Raw genomic sequence first — 1,853 nt, forward strand, 5'->3', positions numbered from 1 at the left:
TTTTTGTGGGTTTTTTGTATTTATTAAATCAACATAAAAAACACAAGATACACTTACAATTAGTGCACCAACCCAAAAAACCTCCCTCCCCCATTTACACTCATTCACACAAAAGGGTTGTTTCTTTCTGTTATTAATATTCTGCTTCCTACATTATATATCAATATATATCAATACAGTCTGCAAGGGATACAGTCCGTAAGCACACATGATTGTGCGTGCTGCTGGTCCACTAATAGTACTAACCTTTAACAGTTAATTTTACTCATTTTCATTCATTATTAGTTTCTATGTAACTGTTTTTATATTGTTGTACTTTCTTTTTTATTCAAGAAAATGTTTTTAATTTATTTATCTTATTTTATTTGATTCATTTTTTCAAAAAGTACCTTATCTTCACCATACCTGGTTGTCCAAATTAGGCATAAAAATGTGTTAATTCCACGACTGTATATATCGGTTGATATCGGTATCGGTTGATATCGGTATCGTAATTAAAGCGTTGGACAATATCGGCATATCGGATATCGGCAAAAAGCCATTATCGGACATCCCTAATATCATTCCTTGCGCACTAATTGACTGAAAGCACGCACTTGGCGCGATGATGTCATTTTATCGATGGGAAAATGCAAGAAATGTAATGTAAAGATAATGGCACTAGCATTTACTTAATTTAAAAATATTTTTCAACATATTGAGCAAAAAGGTCTCATTTTTTTTATATCAAGAAAAGTGCACTTGTTATTAGAGATGTCCGATAATATCGGCCGATAAATGCTTTAAAATGTATTATCGGAAATTATCGGCATCGTTTTTTTTGTATTTATTAAATCAACATAAAAAACACAAGATACACTTACAATTAGTGCACTAACCCAAAAAACCTCCCTCCCCCAAGTACTAACCTTTAACACTTAATTTTCATTAGTTTCTATGTAACTGTTTTTATATTGTTTTACTTTCTTTTTTATTCAAGAAAATGTTTTTAATTTATTTTATTTTTATTAATTTTTTAAAAAAGGACCATATCTTCACCATACCTGGTTGTCCAAATTAGGCATAACAATGTGTTAATTCCACGACTATATATCGGTATCGGTTGATCGGTATCGGATATCTGCAAAAAGCCATTATCGGACATCCCTACTTGTTATTAGTGAGAAAATACTTATTTTATGGTATTTTTGGGTTCATTGAGGTTAGCTAATTTTACTTGTTTTGGAAAGTCTTGACAAGCCAAATGTTCTTGTTCTATTGGCAGATAATTTTGCTTAGTTCAAGTAAAAAAAAAAATTTGAACACTTGACTTTTTGTACTAGTTCAATAAATAATATATAATAGTCATTTTTACCTTCAATCTTTCGCCCAAAGAAACCCCGGTTGGAACGCCAGCAGGAAGATCCTGAAATTCATGGACAAAATTGCAAAGTCCAGATATTTCCAGAAGGCCACAGAGAACGAGTACATCCGTAAGAAGATAGCCCAGGTGTCCAACGTGCCTTTGATGCTCAGCGTTGAGGTTTTGGAACTCTCCGGAACTCTTGCAATCAACATCCCACCACCTCCTACAGACAGAATATGGTATTATAATGTACAGTATGTTGGTGTAAATACTCAAAAGACTTACGTTGTGTACCTTTTGTCTTTCAGGTACAGTTTCCAGGAGCCTCCGAAATTGGACCTCCATGTGCGTCCGATGTTTGGAAAGAGGGAGGTCACCTTCACTCAAGTCACAGAGTGGATTGAGAGGAAGCTCAAGTGCGAGTTCCAGGTCAGTGCAAACCATCACTTCCGCCCCTGGCTGTCAATTTCACGTTTCAACCTAACTTGGTGCTTTTGTTGATCAACAG

The 1,853-nt window shown here is 34.6% G+C and overlaps 1 protein-coding gene across 2 annotated transcripts in view; it reads left to right on the forward strand.

The window, feature by feature from the left end:
• LOC133642201 (testis-expressed protein 2-like) overlaps window positions 1-1,853 on the forward strand; it is a 52,197-nt gene that overhangs the window by 47,079 nt on the left and 3,265 nt on the right. For both annotated transcript variants that reach the window (XM_062036275.1, XM_062036276.1), the window contains exons 13-14: window positions 1,375-1,584; window positions 1,654-1,774. In XM_062036275.1, coding sequence (XP_061892259.1) covers window positions 1,375-1,584; window positions 1,654-1,774 — 331 coding nt within the window. The remainder of the gene's footprint in view (window positions 1-1,374; window positions 1,585-1,653; window positions 1,775-1,853) is intronic.

The sequence above is a fragment of the Entelurus aequoreus genome, linkage group LG25 (assembly GCF_033978785.1).
Source record: "Entelurus aequoreus isolate RoL-2023_Sb linkage group LG25, RoL_Eaeq_v1.1, whole genome shotgun sequence".
Classification (NCBI taxonomy): domain Eukaryota; kingdom Metazoa; phylum Chordata; class Actinopteri; order Syngnathiformes; family Syngnathidae; genus Entelurus; species Entelurus aequoreus.